The 22,309-nt window shown below is 36.7% G+C and overlaps 1 protein-coding gene across 1 annotated transcript; it reads right to left on the reverse strand.

Moving 5' to 3' along the window:
* Positions 1 to 7,482: 7,482 nt before the first annotated feature.
* Positions 7,483 to 16,920, reverse strand: LOC120624228 (15-hydroxyprostaglandin dehydrogenase [NAD(+)]-like). The gene is made up of 5 exons (XM_039890653.1): positions 16,701 to 16,920; positions 15,732 to 15,965; positions 12,428 to 12,607; positions 11,994 to 12,133; positions 7,483 to 7,648 (listed from the first exon to the last, which is right to left on the reverse strand). The coding sequence occupies exons 1-5, from the start codon at positions 16,818 to 16,820 to the stop codon at positions 7,504 to 7,506; spliced, it is 819 nt and encodes a 272-aa protein (XP_039746587.1). The 5' UTR covers positions 16,821 to 16,920; the 3' UTR covers positions 7,483 to 7,503.
* Positions 16,921 to 22,309: the final 5,389 nt, after the last annotated feature.

Genomic DNA, 22,309 nt, shown 5'->3' on the forward strand with positions numbered 1-22,309 from the left:
AAGCAATATTTCGTAAGAATTGACACAATTTTGGTGAAATGGCTCAGATTGCTACTAACCTCTAATAGTTCCAGAAACTGTTGTCAGCCAATTATTGCTAAATAACTGCTTCGTTGGTCCTGGATCCGCAGTTGGGGCCAATTGATTATTGTTATTATTACCCCTACCGAAGGAGTTGTGAAAACAAATGTAATCCGCCATTTTGGTAATGGTCATCTTTGATTTCAAATTGCTATAGAGCATATTATTCTACTAGACAAACCAGTTCTTTTGATACCTATTATCCTATTATACATATATCCGCTATTAATATATTGTTATATGTAATCCGCCATTTTGTTTATATGTATTTTGTACTAACACCGTATTACGTAGTATTGATTTTTTTATCGTGAAAATCTCAGCACCAGCCTGTATAGAAATTAGCGGTGTTTGCCCGTGCCTCTTAGAGCACGTGAAGCTGTCTTTTCTACACCTAAGCCGTGTCGAAGCTGACGTCCTATCGGACTATGAGAATGAGTGAATCGGTCGGGGAAATTGCTTCTGATTTTAAACCGCCAGTCCTTTATTGCCGTGTCAGCGTATTAATTAGCTCGAGTTTAATTCATATGGTTAACCATTCATCAATAGCCTTTGATAGACGGTTGACGCAGTGGTCAGTGACCCTGCTTTCTGCTTTCAAGGCCGTTGGTTCGATTCCTACAACTGGAAAAATGATTGTGTCATGAACGTGAAAGTTTTTCAATGTCTGGCTGTTCATCCGTATATAACTATTTATGTGTATTATATTCATTAAAAATATTTATCAGCTATCTAAGTACCCGTAACACAAGCTACGCTTACTTTGAGGCTAGATGGCGGCGATGTGTGCATTATAATAGTAGTATAGCCTGTAGCAGTCCACTGCCGGACTCCTAATCGGAGGGTTTGCCCATAATCACCACGCTGGTCAGACGCGCTGGTGATCGCAGAAGATCATAGAAGTAGCGCAGAAGACGGTGCTTTCCGTCCTAAGTTACATTCCCTTAGACGCCTCGTATGACCACCGCGGGAAGAGGAGCGTACAACCATAAAATTCAAAATTTCAAAAAATTCAAAATTCATTTATTTCAAGTAGGCCTAATATAAGCACTTTTGAAACGTCAAGTCTGTATGTTTGTAGTGACTCTACTACCAATTCGGAAGGCAGATTCTACCGAGAAGAAGCCGGCAAGAACCTCAGTTGCTCTTTCCCAACATCAACAATATACATTTTACATTTTGACATTCATTTTTCTATCTTGCTGGAGCCGGATGCTTCCTAGCAACCTTGTCATTAAGAAATTCGTCAATTGTATAGTAACCTCGCTGTAATAAATGTGATTTAACATATTCTTTAAATTTATGCATTGTTAGGTACAAAATTACCTATTAATTATTAATTAGTAAATCTTATTATATTCTTAGTCATATTCTGATCAGAACTCACCACACGGCAGTTTTGTTCCACAAGGCTCCATTAACTTAACAATCAGATGTCAGGAAAATATTGCGAAAAAAATGGTTAATATCGTAAGTGCGCCTTAACTTAGCTTCGTTATGCAGCAATTTTCTTACGATCGGAAACTAAAAGAAATTCCTGGAGCATAGTTAGAATCCCCTATCATGTGTTATAGAACGTTGGAAGCCACTAATATAGAAATTCTGCTCAACTTTTGGGAATTTCTATCCGGGAATTTGCTATGAATAATGAACTATTTTACATTCAAACTCCGGGGATTCCTCCGATTCCACTTTGAAATGGATGAAACTGCAACCAACCAAATAATATGACTAGTGAGCGTAGTATTAAACTTTCATTTGTTTATTTATATTTACTCTTTATTTTTACCAAACCTGTTGTTTTTAGGTAGTAAGTAGTAGACCTTTTTGTGACCTGATGAGTACTACCTCCTTGGTTGTTTCTGCGTCTCGCGTAGGTTTGTCATAAAAATCTGTACTATTACTAAAACCTTATATGGATGATGCATTATGGCGACCTAACAATGGAAAGCTTATTTACAGGTTTAAAAAAAAATTCTAATAACATTTATTGATATCTCTGGCGCAGTGGTGAACGCTGGGGTTTTATCAGTGTGGGTCCTGGCTTCGATTTCTGACCTGGATTCGGGAGGGGGGGGGGGGGGGGCAATTTGGATTAATAGTTTTTTAGGCTCTTGTTGGAGGCCTCGGCCATGGCTAATGATCAACAAATACGTGCGTGTGTGTTGCGTGGAAAGCGATTAGAACTATAATTTAAATGGTAAGTAGACAACTAACAGCTTTGTACAATACCATCTAACTGCATTATCACTTACCATCAGGTAGGCTTGCAGACAAGGCTAACCTGTATTCGAAAAAAAAAAAACTGCGTATTATTATAAAATACCTAGATTTGAGGCAAAAATTGTTTGATATCCCCTACCCATTGGATGATACCTTTTTGTTTCTTCACAGCATTCTACATTATCTTAATATAACATTATTGCTTATCATAATATGTCACTGTTTAAATAATATATACCTAATATAATATTATTTACTCTCATCGTACGTGATATTTGATGAAGGTTCTTTGGGGAAACAAACGGGGGGGGTGAGGTCAAAGAAAACATTTGTACCGAAACGTATTTACTTATGTGAGGAGAGTAATTTCGGCTAACTTTGGAATATAAAGGGAGAATGAATGTTTTTTATTGCTTCTTACTTTTACTGCAATTCTTTTATGTGACATTTCTGTTTTATTACTCCGTGTCGGAGTAAATTAATATTGGTATTGTGTAAATTGAGATTTTGTCGTTCCCGGAGCTGTGGTGAGCATTTTAGTATTATAAGTCGGAGGACCCGGGTTCTATCCCCGGCAGGGTCAATGAGGAAACTTATTGGTTTCTGAATTATCTGTGGTTTGGTCTTATGTACTTTATACAATTATATATCACTTGCTTATTCGGAGAAGGAACACCTCGTGAGCCAATCAACACGCCTGAGAGTTATTCATTTGACGGCCGATTGGCGCAGTTTGCAGCGACCCTGCTTTCTGAGCCCAAGGCCGTGGGTTCGATTCCCACTACTGAAAAATGTTTGTGTGACGAGCAAGAATGATTTTTACTGTCTGGCTGTTCTAAGTATTCTAAGTATTTATGTATAGGTATTATTAATAAAATTATTCATCAGTCATATTAGTACCCATAACACAAGCTACGCTTACTTTAGAGCTAGATGGCGATGTGTGTACTGCGTTGTATAAATATTAATTTATTTATTTATAACTATGTGTTGCCCGCAACTTCGTCTGCGTTTTATTTTGTTTTTTGATGTGGCATTAAATCTAGTAGTAGATCTAAAAAAAATTAAAGTATGTAGTACCGCTAAGCCTAAATGAGGGGTTTGCTGCTGCCCGCTGAGTTCTGTCCTCTATCTCCAACCACAGTTTAAACACATATTATAACCTCTATAGAACAAAAATAATTATTAATATCGGTTATAATTTGTCGGAGTTATGGTGTAAACTCTCATCCCCTCTCCCAAAGGAACCTAGCTTAATGTCGGGATAAAAAGTATCCTATATTAATTCTAACACTTCCAAGAATATGTGTACAAAGTTTCATGAGGATCGGTTAAGTAGTTTTTGCGTGAAAGCGTAACAAACAAACTTAGATTCACATTTATAACATTTATAATATAAGGGGACTACGATCTACACTCTTCTCATTCTTTAAGGAGACTCGGGACATGTTGTGGGCCGGTAATGGGTTGGAGTGATGATGATGTGATCACCTGAAAAGAACAATGCTGTGGCTGGATTTAAGTCTCTAATATTTAAAAAAGGAATTCAACGGCCTAGGTTTATGGTAGGCTTTGGCCATGTCTGATTACCAATTAATGGATAAAGTACACACTACCATTAGATTTAGGGTTCCAGCAACTTAGGAAACCAACAGAACATGATACCTAATTTATTCCTAGCCTACATTTTAACAATAATGTCGAGTTGAATGAGCTACGAAATTATCCACGGACTACTACCTCTGTCAGTATAATGCAATTAGTAATTACACTAAAAGCAATGAGTGTTCAGGTGATGTCTGCGTCGCAGGAACCGTTTGTAATTTGATGCAATTTTCAGGGCCATTGCATCCCAAATGAACCGTCGTCCAACGGATTGAATATCTACATAATTTTGATTTTATATCTCTCACCTCTATTAGGCTTGCGCCACGCTTAAAGCTCTGGCTAAATAACGCTCTCAGGAATCGATAAGTGGTTAGATGAAAGATATGAATTCCCATCACATCTCACTCCATCCCCTGATCGATTTCCTCCATGGTGGACAGTCGAAGGAGCCTTTAATAAAACAATATTCAAGAGCATAGACTTAGATCTTGCCAGATACAAAGTACTTGACACAAGAAGAAAATAAAGATTAGAAGAATTACAAGAAAGTGGATAAGAGCCCTTCTAGAACTAAGGGCCATCAATCTAGACATCAACGGAACAACCAAGGGTATTGTAGACAGAGTTTGCCTGCAGGGTTCAGTATTATCTCCCATCCTATTGAACCTTATGGTTGACGACATCCTAACAAAAATGAATAACTATGGTAAGCTCACCATAGAATACACAGACGATATCACAAATATCCTTATAAGGATAGCCTTATAAGTGGAAAACAAGAAAACACGCTCTGTGCAAAACGCACTAAAACTAATAGAACAGTGGTGCACGGAAAACGTGTTCAAACACCGATGTTTGAACTACAAAAATTTCAACGATAAGGGTGCCTTGCAATGTTAGGCTGCATGAGCACGACTCCAACAACGGCGCTAGAGGTTATATTTGACAAACCGCGACTACACCAACACATAAAAAAGGAAACCATACTCAGACTAAAGGCGTATGGGTTGTGGATGAACGCAATCACACGAAAATACTATCTAAAGAAATGACAAAGTGTCCAAAACTGGAGTGGATCTGTGACAAAACGCGGAAGCTATATGTTCTGGAGATACACTATTAAGTAACTTTAGAAGGAAACTTAACATACAAAACAGACCCCTCTGCAATCGACATCTACATGGACGGGTAAAAAACCAAATCAGGCACAGGCGCAAGAACGTACTGCGCGGAGATTAAAATAAACATAGCGCTCGGTAAGAACAACTCTGTCTTTCAAGCGGAGTGCATGAGCATCACAATAACGGCCAAAGCTATGTTGAGCAGAAAGGTAACAGGTTTCCAAATCAACATAAATAGTGACAGCCAGGCAGAATTGAAAGCTCCAGCAAACTGCACCTCATCCAAAATCTTACTGGACTGGACTTACAAAACGAACAAAATCAAACAAAGTAACCTTGAGATGGATACGAGGTCATAAAAGAAACATGGAAAATGACGCTGCTGACGATTTGGCATGGCTGGCCACAGCACTGAAAATGGTACGCTGGAACAGATAATACAATTTCCTTTAACTGAATATAAAACATTGCAGCAGCATAATCAAATATAGTCCGCACACTCAGAGCTACGGATTAATGTAAATGACTGTAAACACACAAATGGGACCTTGCTTGACTTCAACACATGACTAACAACCAAACTACTAGAACTTAACCGGGTCAAACTAAGGACTATAGTTATCATGATAACAAGGCATTGCCCATTAAAGAAACACATATCAATTTAGGTACAGCCGATAGTCCTCAGTGTCCTCAATGTTACACAATACACGTAATGCTCCGATGCAATGGAGTAGCAGAGAAACGCACAGCACACCTTGTCTCCCTTGCATTACTCCCTGAAGCACTCGGCGACCTTGGCGACCTGCTGAGCTTCTTGATTGAGCTCGGCTGTCCGGAGTGACCCAGCCGGGAGCTATACCAGTGGCACTACGTACAACGACAGGTTCTGGCTGACCAAGTACGGAGACTAGACCAGGAGAAGAAGAAAAAGGATTGCCAATAATAGCAGCATGAGACTAACTAGCTTTAATTGTAATAGCATTATAAATTCTCAAAATTTCAATGTGGCTACATTAAAAAAAATTACGAATGATCAAAAAATTATCATTTTACACGATTTGAATTTGACTCGATGTCATTTTTCTGTTTTTAATTCGCTTACGCATGTAACACCTAAAATGACAGTTTTTTCATGAAATTAAAAACAATACGCCAACCTTGTGGGTACAACAAGTCCGTAAATGCGAAACCATTAAATTATAACGAAAGCTGTTTACCAAACAACAATCAAAATTCAATACAAAGTAAACATTATGTCAGATCGTAAAAGGGAATTGGAATGTCAGCAGTTTATTGATGGCGTATATCCCAAATTGTAAGGTATCCAATTACAACGGGAGAAGGCTCAAAATGTCTCATCAATAACAATTGTTTGGCTCAGCAAATATTAGATTAGGGGATGCTAAACGTTTATAACATCACTGAAATATATGCCAGCTAACGCCCGATAAAATGTAGCTTCTCACGCTCTATTATCTATTTTCTTTTATTCGCGATGAAGCTGTTGCATGGCATTTCAGGCAGTGTAAATGAGTTAAAGTGATAGATAAAAAATAACTATCGTAACGCATTTTTTTATTTTTGTATACTAGGACAAAACACACACTACCATCTAGCCCCAAAGTAAGCGTAGCTTGTGTTATGGGTACTAAGATAACTGATGAATAATATACATAAATATTTAAAATATATAGATAAACACCCAGACAATGAAAAACATTTGTGTTCATCACACAAACATTGTCCAATAGTGGGAATCAAACCCACTGCCTCAGAAAGCAGGGTCGCTGCCCACTGCGCCAGTCGGCCGTCAAACACTGAATTAAATACCCAGCGCTATAAAAACCGTTGCCTACGGACTTTTATATTTGTGTGATTAATATTTGTAATTCGAGCTAGCTGAGTCCAATACACGAAACAGACTGACATTAAAAGCAACCTTAAAAAGCCAGTTTCTAGCAATTGAATGGCTTAGCGCCACAGCTTATCTGACCAGCACTATGATTACGTACCTCACCACCGGCGTAAATATTGCGATCCATGCTGACAAATGTCACTTTTATAATTTTATTGTATGCAAAAGTGACGTTTGTCAGCAAAGATCGGGAGAGTTACGCCTGTCGCAAGCCTATTGTGAGATATGTAATCACCCTATCGGTGTCAGCGAGGCTGTTAGAGGATACAAAGTGTTACAGAAAACATTTAATTACATTAAAAAATTGAAATAATTTCTAAAAATTTATTGAATTTGTGGGAAGCGACCCTGCTTACTTAGTTCAAGGCTGTGTGGTGTCTGGATGTTTGTCGGATAAACATCCATAAAAATATTCATCAGTTATCTTAGTATCCATAACACATGTTACGCTTACTTTGGGCCTAGATGGCGATGTGTGTATTGTCGTAGTATATTTATTTATTTATTTATTCTTTCACTGCAATACTATGGCATCAATAATCAACGATCAAATCAAATAGCTGTAGCCACGCAACGAAAGCCCTCTCTGACAGTATTTGTGACGTCAATCGGGGGCTCGTCATCTGCGATTATCCAGGTAGATCCACTCTCGGCTCGTCTAATAACGAACAATATACCGCTCACCGCTGATGTTACCCTGGAAATAAAACAGTTTTGTTTGAGTGACTGTAGGTTTCTACTATTGTAATGCAAATTAGCTTCGCTTGAAATGAACGACTGTTTTCGTAGGTCTAAAGTCTAACGTACCTACGTTAAAGCGAATACTGAAGTGACACTTTATATTTTTGGAGCACATTAAAAATAAGCGTAATTTTTTTTTTCTACATTAGTTACATATATTTCAGTGTTAAAAAGGACATTTTTGTGAAAATATTGTGCGCTTACTCTCTTTCCGTTCTTAAAAGAATACGATTCCTTCACACGGTTTGATTAAGACTTATAACACACGTATATATTAGTTTGAGCAATTACTTCTTAAGGTGATATTTGGCGCCTGTAAACCTCTGAGACATATAGTTATGATGTGTCCTGCCATTTCACCCCTGTAATAAATAAGTCAAAGCGTACTGCTACAATCTACAAAGACTTAAATTTCCTCAATTATACAGCGTACTGGTAGCTCCAAACATACAACCATAGAAACAAACTATTTGACTTTTAGGATATAAAATACACAGATTAAAGATAGCGATGCAACTTCCTTTCACGTATTTCAACAAACGACTGACTTCAACTATGCTTGGGAATGTTTTAGGTAGTCGGTTATAAAAAATAAGCGAAAACCAAATCAATACGTCTGTTTGAAGAAGACAACATGTCGTGCCAATGTAATGTAAGCCGGATAATCGCGAGAATCATAGAGATCAATACTAGTTGTACGTTTCTGTTCTTTCCTCTTCTTTTCTTTTTTCTGTGTTACAAACGTTACTTTCCCAACCTTTTCTCAACAATCGCGGAATATCTTTAATTTGGGTACGGAACCCTGAAAATATAAATTCGGACTGGAAAGCACATTAAAACCTTAACTCTTCAACCGTATAATTTCAGTGTCGATTCAATAGTTTAAATACTGCATTTATTCTTACTACCTCAATAATACTCGTATAATATTGATTTTTGCATCTTATTTAAACCGCAAGCTCCGAATTATTCTCGCCTTCGGCATATTACGACCGAATTCAATTTCGCAAATGTGTCAGTCCACAAAATATGGAAATTGGAACATTCCGTCTGCTGTACTTATGGATTTTGTGTTATATATTATCTGTTTGTCATATATTACCTCTTTTAAGTAGGTTTTTTTTTACTTATTTATTTTCAGTGATCTTATACTCGAATTAATATTAGGTATGTGAAGGAATAAAATAACAAGCCAATTTTTTAACGTTATTTTGGTATTCTACCATAACAAAAAGTAGGTACACAAAAAAAAAAGTATAACCAAGCAACGTATACAATTTGGCGGCCTTATCGCTTCATAGCAATTTGGTGAAGAAAGCAAGTACAGAAAATACTGAATATGTGGTGCATATAAACATATAGCCAAAAAAAAATTCATTTCCATATATATAAAACAATAATTGTAATTAAATACAAATAAATAAATAAATAGCTGAGAAGCTTGCATCCTGGAGATTGGCATAGGATTACAGTAACTTGAAGACGGCCATAGGAAACAATTTGTTCCGTAAAAATAAAAAGTTATTGTGGGATATTTAATAGCACAAAATAAATGCAGACGCGGGCAATAGTTAGAGCAGAGTATTTGTATGCAGAAGAAGGTTGTTTAAACAATTTAATTTATCTCTCAAAACGTCGTAACTCGCTCCAACAGCAAAAATATTTAATTTAGCAAATGTGTCTGTCTACCCGCAAAATATGGAAATAGCAATATTCCGACATCATTTCCGAGAATCATGCATAATGCATGTTTAAACCATTTCGTGCTACCTTTGTTACACATCAAACCCCCTCGCATAGTTAAATTTCCTGGAAAACTTTAACCATACTTTATATCCTGTGCACTTAATGATGTTTAAAGCGCAACCTAATAAACTGAAAACTTTCTTTACTAAAATCTTACGAAATAATATAAATAAATGCGTCAGTTTGGATGCAAATTTGTTACACCTTCGTGCCACAATAATGGAACCGGTTTGGCTCAAATTTAGATTGTAGATAGCATGTTACCTTTGTTAAGACATGCCGCATTTTATTCTGTAAAATTAAAAAGTTAACTCACAAATAACTAAAGCCCTATTCTATGTAGATGAACTATAGCTTCATCTAGAAGAACCACAGATAAAACTTTTTTATCCATTTTTTTTTATATAGTATTTATTAGTCGACTGACCAAGCAGGTTTTTTTTACTCTCTAATTTTTTTTATAGTATTAATCGACTGATTAAGCAGATCGCCAAACTGATTTTAAACAGAGCATGTAAGGCCGACAGATAGAAAAAATCATGAAAGAATCTTGCAACGTGCTGCCCTGTGTCCATAAATCTGAGCCGAGTTGTATTTTATACGATGATACCATATTGTATTTATATCTCAGTGAACTTTCTCTGCGGTATACAATATAAGTTTTTTTATTTTCATTCATTCACTCATTCATTCATCTGAGGCGTAGGTGTCAAGCCTCATGTGTCTGTAATTACACCGGCACCCACGTAATCAGACCGGAACACAGAAATGCAACAATACTTAGATACTCGTATGTTTGTACCACATTTTTTACTTCTCTCTGGACCCAATTCTGAATTCCAAGCAGAACTATTAGGCTAATATGAGATATATTTATTGCAAATTGAATTTAGAACTAAGCCATAAACAGTAGTTCCTTTTCAGAACACTAAAGCGATTTTATACGATTTTACGAAGCCCAAAAGTGGTTATAAAGTTTGTATGGGCTATTTATAGCTTTGGTCGCATTTTACTTTCCCCGGACTATTTTCTTATGGTGGGAAAAAAGGTTTTTACGGTGGTCAATGAAATAGATGGGTCATACGCCAACGTCATACGGACGTCCGTACTTACCGTCGCCGTAAAGTCATACTCCTTATTTTAAGCGTGGAAAGAGTCCCAAAAGATATTATACTTAGGGAGACTGACTTTACGATTTAAAGGGGATTTTATCTTAACATGCCAACAAAAGTCTTGGCTAAAGGTTGCGGTATACTAACTTAACAAAACATTCCTAAGGCTTGACACTTTTTTTCCTAAAACAAAAACAATAAGGATTTCTTCACGCTTATAGAAGACATCCGACCTATAACTTTTTATATAGTAATAATACCACCTGATGGTAAGTGAAAACTTTCACGTAGATACGGATGCAGGGCATGAAAACGTTCTACAAAGTGCCGCCCGCAAGTGTCCATCAAACTGAGGCGTAGATATTCATTTATAGCAATAATTGACGGACCATGCCATGCCATGATCATAGATAGCCTACCTGATGGTAAGTGGAATACCAAAAAAAATGGTTAAAAATTAAAAAAAATTAAAATTCATTTATTTCAAGTAGGCATTACCTTCTTTTTTTTGGACTTTGTCTTAGTTTTCTGTCTAATAGTGAAGATGGGTCATAGTTACCGAATAAAGAACTATTATTATTATTGACAAGCACTATTGAATCGTCAACTATGTCTGTTTGTAGTGACTCTACCACAGATAGCAATACACAATTAGCATAAACAGAGCAAAACTTCGTAGGACATGAATGGAACACATTATGCAAAATAGTAGAAGACGCAGTTAAAGAAGAAGAATTGAGTGTCATTAACATATAAACCTGCATGACTGAGAGTTCTCTATAATGTTCTCAAAGGTGAGTGGAGTCCACCAATCCGCACTGGGCCAGCGTGGTGGACTACGACCTTAACCCCTTCTCATTGTTGGGGCAGAGTGCAGACCCATGCCCTGTAGCGGGCTGGTAATGAGTTGATATGATGTTGATGATGAAATTCTTAAATTGCGAACTAAATATCTTGTTCAAGTTGCAGAAAATATGTAGCTACTCGTAATAAAAATAGTTTTTGAGAAAAAAAAAAAACCCCGACTTTGTAGTACAACTAATAAGAATAGATATAGATCATATACTTCGTATTCCTTTCTTTATATAAACAATGAAAGTACCAGTAGGTTTTTTGACCTGATGAAAATGGGAAGTATACCGTCTCGAACAAAAAACATAATTTTCCAAACTATAAATGTCAGAGTTCTGAGCTAACAAACATAATAAAAAAAAAACTACAACCGAATTGAGAAACTCCACCTTCTTTGTAAATCTGTTCGAAATTTGAGTCTAATCATTTTTAACTCATTAAATCTTATCTTTATATAATTCAATGCATTTATCCGCTACTACAAAAAGTTTTCTTGTCCCCAACCGCATTTTATCGGGGAATTGAGCCCAACTTTCGTTTTACAACTCCTTTGAGAATCTTAAAGTACTTTCGGATACACGGTAAGATTACCTCTGCTTTTCAGGGACTTGTGAGGCCAAGCTCTTGGTATCTTGTCTCTCGAAGTTGTGTCTATGCAACAAAGCCGTGTCGGTTAGTCCTAGACACACTGTTACTATGCGAACTTGTGTCTTTGAAAACGACTCTTGTGTCTGAAATAAGAAAACAAATTCAGCGCTATGATAATAGCTGTATAAAATTCGGATAGTACACAATAACTTCTGGTGGTTTTTTGCGACCCAGTTAATGTGTTCAAATTTTATGCATTGTTTAAAATCATCGACTTCAAAAGATACAAATCGATGATATGAGTGTGAGTTAGACACACAACTGACATTGCATTAACAGGTTAGCCCAGGACCCAGGTGGATTGCAGTTATTGCAGAGTTGCAGTTTAATGTCCAATGTAATACGATAGAAAGGAATATGTTTAATAAAATACTAACCGCAATTTGGTTACTAAAATGTAGCACAGCAGTTTTTGTGGCTGCATAGACAGGTAATTGTAAATTTTCCTGAGGTTTGAGAGCTATCAAAGAAGAAACGTTCAGTACAACGCCGCCGCTGCCACCGTTGTCCACTGACATTACTTCTAAAGCCTTAAAAGTACTGGTCACAGTCGCTGTCTGGAAAAGTTAATTTCTTGTTAGCTTGAATGACAAAAGTGAGCCTTATTTCTAGGGAATATCCTAAAACAAAAACTCTAATCCACAGCGTACTAACGTCTTACTGATGGGGAACAGATACAGTTTTTTTTTTTTAATAATTATTAATGTACCAAGCAGATGGATAAACAGAGCAACACTACGCAGGTCATGCAAGGAATACAGTCTCATGTACGGAACACAGTATTGCGACAATGCTGCTTAGCGGCAGAAATAAGAATGCAGCAGTATTACATCCCCAGACGAGATCTGTCATAAAAACCTCTCCTACTACTAGTTTTAGAGCACGGATCAACCACGCTGCTCCAATTCTGGTTGGTGGGCTTTCTACGACTATGACCACCGATGGCTAGCCAAATTCCTAACGCCGGGCTGCTACAGAAATTTTATAAATAAAAAAAATACACAACGCTTTATATCATTTTTGGTCAGACCCGGGAGTCGAAACCAGGGCCTCGTGTTCCATAGATATGTATAGCTAACCGCTAGACCAGGCAGACCCAAGCAGTTCCAACTCAACAATGAACTGATAAAAAAAGATCTTTATTAAATATCTCAGTATAATAATAAACTTTGTCAATAATGTAATTTGAGACAGTCGTATACGTAACGCAATTTTCTGTTTAAGTTTATGGAACACAACAGAGTTTCCAAACAGCGTGTACCAATAACGTTATAATTTATTAACAAACTTCTTTATTGAACCGCCGAACTCGATGCTGCTTAAAGCTTTATCGGTCCAATTACAGATTCGATTCGCAAACTTCGCTTCTATCATTGATACACAATACTCAAGATACCTACAAAATAGATATATCCTAGTATATATTCTTAAAGGGATTATGGGGAATTATAATATAAGGAATCCAACATTTTACATTATTTTGTCAGATTACAACGTAGTAAATTAAAAAGTATGATATAGTGTTGCGTTCATTTAAAGATGGTGCCAATTATCATTCAAAATTCAAAATATGGCTGGTAAATTGAGCTGGTAAATCGATGTTATATAATAAATCCGAATCTCCCACACCGGCTAAGTTTTACAATGATAATCGTAGCTACAAGCACGATACAATAACGCAACGGGCTACCGGACATCAGATTGGCCGGTGTGTGATATTTTTTATTTATTATTTAAGTGGCTGTTGCCAACATTTTTCGTCCACGTTCATAAAGTTAAAAAATCCCGTCGGAAGCGTTTGTTTAATATAAAAAGCCTATTTTACTCCCCGTCCTTTCAACTAACTTTATGCTAAACATCAAGTCGGTTGGTGGCTAAGTTAGGGCATAACGACAAACAAACAAGCAAACATATACACTTTTGCATTTATAATATTGGTATACATTAGGTACTCTAAGTCCGATTCATCTCTAAATAGGTACTATTATGTACAGTTTAGATACATTTATTTAAAAGATAGCGGTGATAGCCCAGTAGGTAGGACTCCGGCTTTTAGGCGGCTTTCAGGGAACCGAGTTCGAATGCCAGCACGCACCTCTAACCTAAGTTTTGTGCGTTTTTCAGCAATAAAAATATCACTTGCTTCAACGGTACAGCAAAACATCACGAGGAAACCTGCATGCCTGAGAGTTCTCCATGAAGTTCTCAAAGGTGTGTGGAGTCCACCAAGAACCAGCGAGGTAGACTAAGGCCTTAACCCTTTCTCACTCAAAAAAATTCAAAATTCAAAATTCATTTATTTCAAGTAGGCCTAATACAAGCACTTTTGAAACGTCAAGTCTGTCCGTGTGTAGTGACTCTACCACCGGTTCGGAAGGCAGATTCTACCGAGAAGAAGCCGGCAAGAAACTCAGCAGTTGCTCTTTTCCAACATCAAAAATTTACATTTTATATTTTAACATTCATTTTTCTATCTTGTGAGAGATGAAAGCGGAGCCGGATGCTTCCAAGCAACCTTGTCATTAAGAAACTCATCAATAGTATAATAACCTCGCTGTAATAAATGTGTTTTAACACATTCTTTAAACTTATGGATTGGTAGGTCCAAAATTACCTTAGGAATCATATTATAAAAACGTATACTCAATCCCACAAATGACTTCTGCACCTTTCGCAGACGATATGCAGATGTCACTAATTTATGACTATTTCTTGTAAGTCGACTGTTTATATCCACTTTTTGTTTATAAAGACTAATATGTTGTCTTACAAATACTATGTTGTTATAAATGTATTGTGAGGCTACCGTAGGTATACCAATTTCTTTAAATTTTTCACGGAGGGATTCACGTGATTTAAGTTTATATATTGACCGTACAGCTCTTTTCTGCAATATGAATATAGTTTCAATATCAGCAGCTTTGCCCCATAATAAGATCCCGTAAGACATCACACTATGAAAGTACGCGAAGTAAACAAGTCTTGCTGTTTCTACGTCAGTAATCTGTCTAATTTTCCTGACGGCGTAGGCAGCCGAGCTTAGTTTACCTGCTAGTGTATCTATATGGGTACCCCACTGAAGCTTACAATCCAAGGTCATGCCCAGAAAAACTGTGGAATCTTCCATTTTTAGTGATTCTCCATTTATTATTATATTTTTATTAACTTTCTTTACATTTGGTAAAATAAATTCCACACACTTAGTTTTTTTTGCATTTAAAAGTAAATTATTGACAGTAAACCAGTGCGACACATGCGACATAGCACGGCTTACATCGTCAGAGTTGTCTCTACCTCTATCAGTTTTAAAAATTAGAGATGTATCATCAACAAACAGTACAATTTCACAGGTTTCACTGACATGGTGTGGTAGATCATTTATATACACCAAAAATAGAAAGGGACCCAAGATTGAACCCTGTGGGACACCCATTGACGTAGCCGACCCCTGCGACTTAATGTCTTTTATGCAAACCCTTTGTATTGTGCATTGCAGTGAGCCGTTTGGAATGGATTTATAAAAGATATTTAATAGGTTTTCTAACACTTCACGTGCCAACACTCACGTTATATTCCATTCGTCACATACTACGCTCGCGGGGAGAGGGGCTGTGGAGACAACTGTATTCTGATCTGCCGTCACCACACAATTTCTTATATCAACGGCATCTAAATACTCACGAAATTAACATCCACCATTTTCTTGTAGCTCTCCTCCGACACAACCGCAGCGTTGTTTACAACTGCATCGAGTCGATTGTATTTGTGCAAAACAAACTTATAAGCGGCTGCAAGTTGCCCCTCGTCCGAGATATCACATTTTATGAACTTGGCTCTAAGTGCGCCGAACTTATTCGATAGTTCGCCCTCGAGGGCTCCCCCTTCGCGATCCAACACATCTAAGAAGGCGACGTGCTGTAATATGAAATTCGAGCGGGTTCAAATGAAGTTTTACGACACCTGTTCCAACAAAATCTGTATATTATTAGTTTTCCGAACGAAGGTGTTCCGAACGAAGGTGTTCCGAACTTTTTTCAATATCCCCAGTGTATAATGCCACGTCGTAAAGATGGATTCCGATAGGTCATTAGCCTTATAGCTCCTATTATTTTAGCACTGAATATTTTTGCGTTTGATTGCAATCTCACCTGCAGGAGACCAACGTTATATCCCCCCACTATATCCCCTGACAAGGGATTTAATTACCGTGTCCACCTGCTTAAGCTCGGGAACATTAAATAGGAAAGGTTTACCCCCGATTATTATAACACATATATTATTTGGATATTATTTCCACTTCTGCGCCAGTGCTGTGAGAGTTGATAAAGCTGTGGGAGAAGATAAATGTTAATCTTTTCCCTGAGGCTATAATTGTCTCCTGCCCATGCTGTCTGGGTGTTTATGTGTATTATAAGTTATTATGTATATTACTCATAAAATTATTCATCAGTTATGTTAGTACCCATAACACAAGCTACGCTTACTATGGGGACTAGATGGCGATGTGTGTATTGTCGTAGTATATTTATTTATTTATTTATATATACTACTGAGCCAGCGTATATATATATATATATATATATATATACGCTGGCTCAGTGCGGATTGGTGGAATCCATATATAAATTTTAAAATTCAGTTCATACATACCCTCGCATTTTGTGATAACAATTCTTTGACCAACCCAGCACCGATCCCAACTGCACCACCGGTCACCAAAATAACTTTTCCATCAACATCCATAAACTCCGGTAATAATTTGGCTGCCATGTCGACACTAGTTCCTAATGCCGGTACCAAATTTCGATAAAGTGTTATCACAAAATCCCGATGAAAACAATGAATCTTATCTCTACCACTTGAAATAGGGTGTATTTATTCAATAAACTCCAGGACATAATATGTTGATTTGGGATCCGAATGCCACATAAAATATATATACTCCTTTTCTTATTTCATAATAGCGAAAACGGGCTTGGTTATGAATTTAAGGTCAAAAATCAATACGCTTGGAATACTAGATCAGAATGCTGGCGCGCACTGTCGATTTATAGAGCATGTTAGTTTGACGATATGCCGTATCAGTTGATAAGACGGTTCGGTAAACGATTTTTTTTTACGATTGTTTTCCGATTAGGAATTAGGGTACAACCAGATTTATATCTTTCTGACACACTTCTTCTTCTTTTTTCCCTGTCTCTGAACTTGGTCGGCCGGAACCTTACGTTGCATGTAGTGCCACTGGTACGGCTCTACACTGGGTCTGGGCCCGCTGTTTCCGACACACATCGAAATAGCACTTTAAGTCCAATATACGTACCTATAATGAAGCGTTTTAAAAGTATCAATCAGAATAAATCAACATACTTCATTGCTCACAAAAAGAAAAAGAAAATAAAAAATAACAAAGGTACAAGTAATTTAAATTTGTGGAACAAAGGCCCTATCACTTACATTGGTTTCATCCAGACAACAAGCAGCTACTCACTTATAAATTTAAATAGGCCGTGCGCAAAGTACCGACTATGAGTCTATATAATTATTAATAACTAGCGGACCCGCTCGACTTCGACCGCGAATGAGTCGACTTACAAAAATAGTCGTACGTTGTCGCGGACTGTTTTATAGACCTTTAAAGAAACAACAATTCCGATAATTCCGATAAACTTACTACATACTTCCGTCGTTTGGCGTAACGTTTACCGTTCACGCATCGCACGCATCAGAATCTCTCAAACACGATATTTATTGCAGTTTTTGCAACATTTCTCGTTAATGATAGTAGGTAGCCATTGGTCGTAGCATGATGTTATATAGCCATAATTGTTACTACCAATCCAAAAAAAAAACCGGAAACAGCATTTTCTATTTTCTGAGATTAGCGCGTTCAAGCAAACAAAATTTAAAAACTTTAAAAATATAATATCTTAATTATGCCTATTCAAAAAGCCACGTCAATCGAAAACTCCGTTGCGCGGATTTTGAAAGACACATGCGGAAAAAATAGCGATGCTATTCTGTAGAAGTTGTTTGCTTTTCCGCGATAAAAAAAACCTATGAGCTATTCCAGACTCTCATAGTATCTCTGCCAAATTTTAGCCAAATCGGTTCACTCGTTGTGGCGTTAAAGTGTAACAAACATTCTTCCACTTATCCATCCATACATACATCCATCCATCCATACATCTATTCTCACAAACTTTCGCATTTATAATATTAGTAGGCGCATGCATAATAGTAGTTACGCATGCATTCGATCGTTGTCATATATGCCTTGCGACTTGCTGTTATCTATGTAGCATTATGCCCTTGATCTCCAAAAATATTCATCAGATCTTCTCTAAAATTAGACATATACATGCTTGGTTGTACATACAGTGAAATAAAAAAAGAATTATTAAAATCGGTGCAAATGTAACGGAGATATGAAGTAAAATTGATAAAAAAATTCAGCCCATTTCCCGGAGGAAACTTATTATTTATCGGTATAAAAAGTATCCTATATTGACCCGGGATACCAGCTACCCCTATTCTAACTACCCCTATTTTATTTAAATCTGTTCAGTAGATTTCACGTGATGCCGAGACAGACAGACAGACAAAAATTAAATAAAAATCTGTTTTGGACTCAGTATCGATTATAAAGCTCCCCCTCCCGGTTAAAATTTTCAAAATATATTAAATGTACAGAAATCTTCCAGTTACAGTTTTATTATAAGTATATTCACTTTATTTTTTGGAACTGAGTTTTATATTGTAATAATCGGAATTTAAAAGCGTACTAATTTAATTTTTCAAAAGAAAGTAAGACAGTTAGACTATATTATTTATGTTTATTTGCCTGCGTGTATTATTTTTACTCAATCAACTTTTAGTATACCATCGCTTAAAGCATTATTTAAAATTAATGTCAGATTAATGACAAACTTTAACGTCCAACAAAATAATGTCATTAATACCCCACAAATAATGATTATAATTTTAGAACAACATTTATAATATTAAAATAATACTGTTACAAGCTATGTAAGTATGTCTTCCGGTTCGAATTGGATGCTCGCTTATTGCCTCTCATATCTTTTGGGCTCATCAGGGAAATATGCCGATGTGGTTTTTTTTTCTTTACTCGATACATGTATTTCGATACTACATAAATTTACTTATCACTTACCTGGCAGTGATTATTGGACAGCAGCAGGTACCTTCCGTAAATTTACTGTGGGATGGTGATAACAAAAAAAAAATTACCCGGCTAAGTTTGCTGTGGGCTCTTCTTAGACCAGGGCGCGTTTTGAACCCTCGTAGCTTTAGGTTTAAGTTGGCGAACGAAGTTATCACCATCCCCTTACAATTATGTAAACATATTATACGTACGAACGCTTCATAAGTAAGTGCCTGTGATAGGCCTACATGAATAAAGAAATTTAGTTATATTTAGTACCTCGGATGTGTATATACCCTTAGATATATTTAGTGAACGCATATTGATTGTGGTTAGGTAAGCGCTTTGACTTTGACCACGCCAACACATTAACGTGATGTTTTCGTCTTTTATATCGTGATATTTGTTTGTGTCTAAATATTTGCTATGATAAATGAATAGGAATAATAGCTACTTAGTTCATAATCAGAGAACTATTAATATATTGTTACTATTATGAATGTTGTATTAGCAAACTCACGGTGCCCAAGACATTAGGGATCAGTTATTTTTAAAAACACATCAGTAAATGTCTGGTTGGTAATGTAACTACTTGTCAAGTAGTTACATTACCAACCAGTAATAACCATAAAGTGTTACAAAATATGAGTATATCGGCTAAAAGACATTTATTTCTCAAAGAGAACACAATAGTTCACTTACATCGAGAATACAATAATATTTTAAAATAGTAGATATATTTTAAAATATTGTTGCCAGTAATGACCTATGGCTCTGAAACATGGTCGTTAACTATGGGCCTCATAAGAAGGCTTAGAGTCACTCAGCGGGCGATGGAGAGAGCTATGCTCGGAGTATCTCTACGCGATCGAATCAGAAATGTGGAGATTCGTAGAAGAACCAAAGTTACCGACATAGCTCAACGAGTCGCGAAGCTTAAGTGGCAATGGGCCGGGCACATAGTTCGGAGAAAGGATGGACGTTGGGGTCCCAAGGTGCTGGAATGGCAGCCCCGTACTGGTAAGCGCAGCGTTGGTCGACCCCCAACGAGGTGGACAGACGACATTAAGCGCGTTGCAGGTAGCCGTTGGATCCAAGCGGCTCAGAATCGTGGAACTTGGAACTCCCTACAAAAGACCTATGTCCAGCAGTGGACGTCTATCGGTTGATGTGATGATGATGATGATGAGATATATGCCTTTCACATCAGTCTTGTAGAGAGTGTAGCGTCATCTAGTAGGAAACGTTGCAGTTTCGATCTACTTTTTCAAAGGTCCATATTACAATGAGACACGTTTGAAACAAGAGATGACACATTGATTTTTTTATAATTTTTTTACTGTTTTTACCTCCACTTGGAGGAATTATGAATTTTATAAATTTAAAATGCATATAAAAATTTTCGGAACCGACAGGATTTGAACCTGCGACACTCTGGCCCTCTGGCACTCTGGCAATCGCGGCCTGAGGTCAAAAAATGTTTACATATTAGGTTATTCTATTAAGAAATTAATACTTAAGATAAGCCATATTCCACCACGCTGGCCCAGTGCGGATTTGTAGAATCGTCTACATAAAATATTGTAGTAATTTTATTAATATCAAAAATTTCATAAATAAACAAGCAAAATTATTTATTTATTTCAACTCTTTATTTGTACACCTCTACACAGCTAGGAAAATAAAGGACGAATAGTGAGAAACAAAGACTAGAGTAGAATACAAAAGGCTATCGATCGCCTTATCGCTTAGAAGCGATCTCGGCCTGGCAACCTTAGGATTAGGACGGCAAGAGCGAGAAAAAATAGGTTGTATAAAATAAGTATAAACCTACAACCTACAAATAACTACATACAATTACATAAACAAAAATTACAAAAAAAATGTATATGACATAAAAATAATAAACATAAGCTATATTAATAAATAGATGGAAAAAAACAGTCGTCTTATTGCGCAATATAATAAGATTTAACTGCGTTTTAAACATATCAAGCTATTTTATCTGTCGTATGTTTTTGTGCATTTCACAATTCGATAGCTTGCACTGTGAAGGAAAGCTTATAAAACTAAGTATTGTGGAATGGCATGCTCAATATCAGCATACGACATGATCTTAAGTAATTACTTAAAAATTTTAATATTTTTCCCAACTTTGTTTTTTTTTTTTACTTATAACTAAAAGAAGAGAACTGGTAGGTAATAAAAGTATAATATCCTTTTCAAAAATAGAACTTTAGTGTATCTATTTACTTTAAAGTTCTTTGGTTCTTTACTCAGCTATCTTAGTTATTCGATTATAGCCGAGAGAGCTGAGTCTCGATCCATTTAAACAACTGGAATTGGCCGCATTTACTATTGCTTTTGAAGAGCACTTTAAAGCTCTACTAATCTTAGCAAATGCCATTTTTTATTTTATTTTAGCGAGTCTTAATGCTTAATTCAATCGTCCAAGTATTTCTTTGAGGCTTCCATTAGGTATTTGCAAGTAACATTACAAAGCTTGGTTTACGTACAAAGCCGATGCCGTATCCATAATGCAAAACTTTATTTCGATATTTTTTCTGAGATCACCAATCAGCATTGAGGCCTGACTTCTGCTTATCCGTGGTTTCAATCCAAATTTGGAGCAAGTTAATCCACGGTACATATTTAGATCACATCTACAGGATTGAATAAAAAAATACAGCTTTCGGCCTTGTAGTTCCTATCACTAAATCTAATAACTTTTATTACAGTAAATATAGTATTGTAAGATGTAGTTGCGGGGGTAACGTCCGTCTATAAATACTAAATATATGTAACAATTACAACAATGGTTGTGAGAGAATGCCGATATCGTGCCGGAGGAGTCGGCTGCACCTGTTACTTCGACCTAGGCTCCTTAAAATTGTGTTACGCCCGGTACTTATACTTTTGGCGAGGGAAAAACGATAGCGCGAGGTAGAAACTAGTGGTGCCCTCTGGCCGAAGGCTTTCTGGTATTTTTTTATTTAATCCTGTTTAGTCATAAAAGAACCTCTAAAAAACTAATCTTGCACTTTCGAATTGTGGCTACAGCGTAAACCAACAGCTTCAGCGTAAACCAACAGCTACA

This window comes from Pararge aegeria, chromosome 6 (assembly GCF_905163445.1).
Source record: "Pararge aegeria chromosome 6, ilParAegt1.1, whole genome shotgun sequence".
Lineage (NCBI taxonomy): Eukaryota > Metazoa > Arthropoda > Insecta > Lepidoptera > Nymphalidae > Pararge > Pararge aegeria.

Bases quoted from the DNA above. Each gene is read 5' to 3' on its own strand.
- LOC120624228 (XM_039890653.1), bottom strand. From the start codon at position 16,820: ATGGCAGCCAAATTATTACCGGAGTTTATGGATGTTGATGGAAAAGTT. The intron at 15,966-16,700 runs GTATGTATGAAC...TTCATATTACAG, and splicing joins TGTTATCACAAAATGCGAGG to CACGTCGCCTTCTTAGATGT. The intron at 12,608-15,731 runs GTGAGTATTTAG...TAACTTTTCCAG, and splicing joins AAATGGTGGATGTTAATTTC to ACAGCGACTGTGACCAGTAC.